Below are 769 nucleotides of genomic sequence, written 5' to 3'. Positions count from 1 at the left end.
TGCGGCCACGAAATATTCTTGAGCATTCGAAGTATAGTGTCCTGCTTCCCCCGAATATCGCTGTCGTCACGCCTCCTGTAATCGACGAATACCTCCAGATCGACCGTACCAGGGCGTGCCTTGGAGTAGTTCGAGTTGAGAATGGAAGACAGAAGCACTTCCACCCCTTCAGGGCGTGAATATGTAAATACAAATATGCGGAACTCATACGACTGGTTCGGAATATTCTCGATTTGGGGCTTCTCATCAGCGACTGGTGCGTCGTTAACTACACCAGCGACTCGTACAGGCACACGAGCGGAGTATGTTTGCAGAGCCGCAGTCAGAACCACAAGGAGTATTATGAGCACCAAGACTAACAGTCGTCCTCTAAGGTCAATCATCCTGCCTCTTTCACAATGAAAGAACAAAACTCCAGATAATCGACTTACCTCCCTTCCTCTATTCAACAAGAAACACATTGAGGAAACGAAAAGAAAATACAAATCGTCTTTTTGAACATTATACATGTTTCTGTCATCTGTAACACGAACCGCTCACCTACCAACCAATTCCCTCTACTCCGCAACCCACAGAGCAGATGGACAACACCGATGCATACTACGTCTCTCTCCCAGCTCCCGCGCAGGCAGTGTGTGTGTATGTGTCTCTGTGTGCGGATAGACAAACCGGAATCCACTTTCCCCAAGAAACGTTAAACCGCGTGAAGCGAATTTAGGACCAAAAGCTAGAGAAACATAACCACAAACAATTCGTTACAAAACCGAAT

The 769-nt window shown here is 46.9% G+C and overlaps 1 protein-coding gene across 1 annotated transcript; it reads right to left on the bottom strand.

The window, feature by feature from the left end:
* On the bottom strand, nucleotides 1-383 carry DQ04_21901000 (hypothetical protein; the record flags this gene model as incomplete). Its single annotated transcript, XM_009318046.1, has 1 exon — nucleotides 1-383. A coding segment is annotated over one exon (383 nt), but the record flags the coding sequence as incomplete, so codon positions are not given.
* Between the last annotated feature and the right edge of the window lie 386 nt (nucleotides 384-769).

This window comes from Trypanosoma grayi, assembly GCF_000691245.1.
Source record: "Trypanosoma grayi strain ANR4 Tgr_2190_V1, whole genome shotgun sequence".
In the NCBI taxonomy this organism is placed as follows: domain Eukaryota; phylum Euglenozoa; class Kinetoplastea; order Trypanosomatida; family Trypanosomatidae; genus Trypanosoma; species Trypanosoma grayi.
This window is presented reverse-complemented; position numbering and strand designations above follow the sequence as displayed.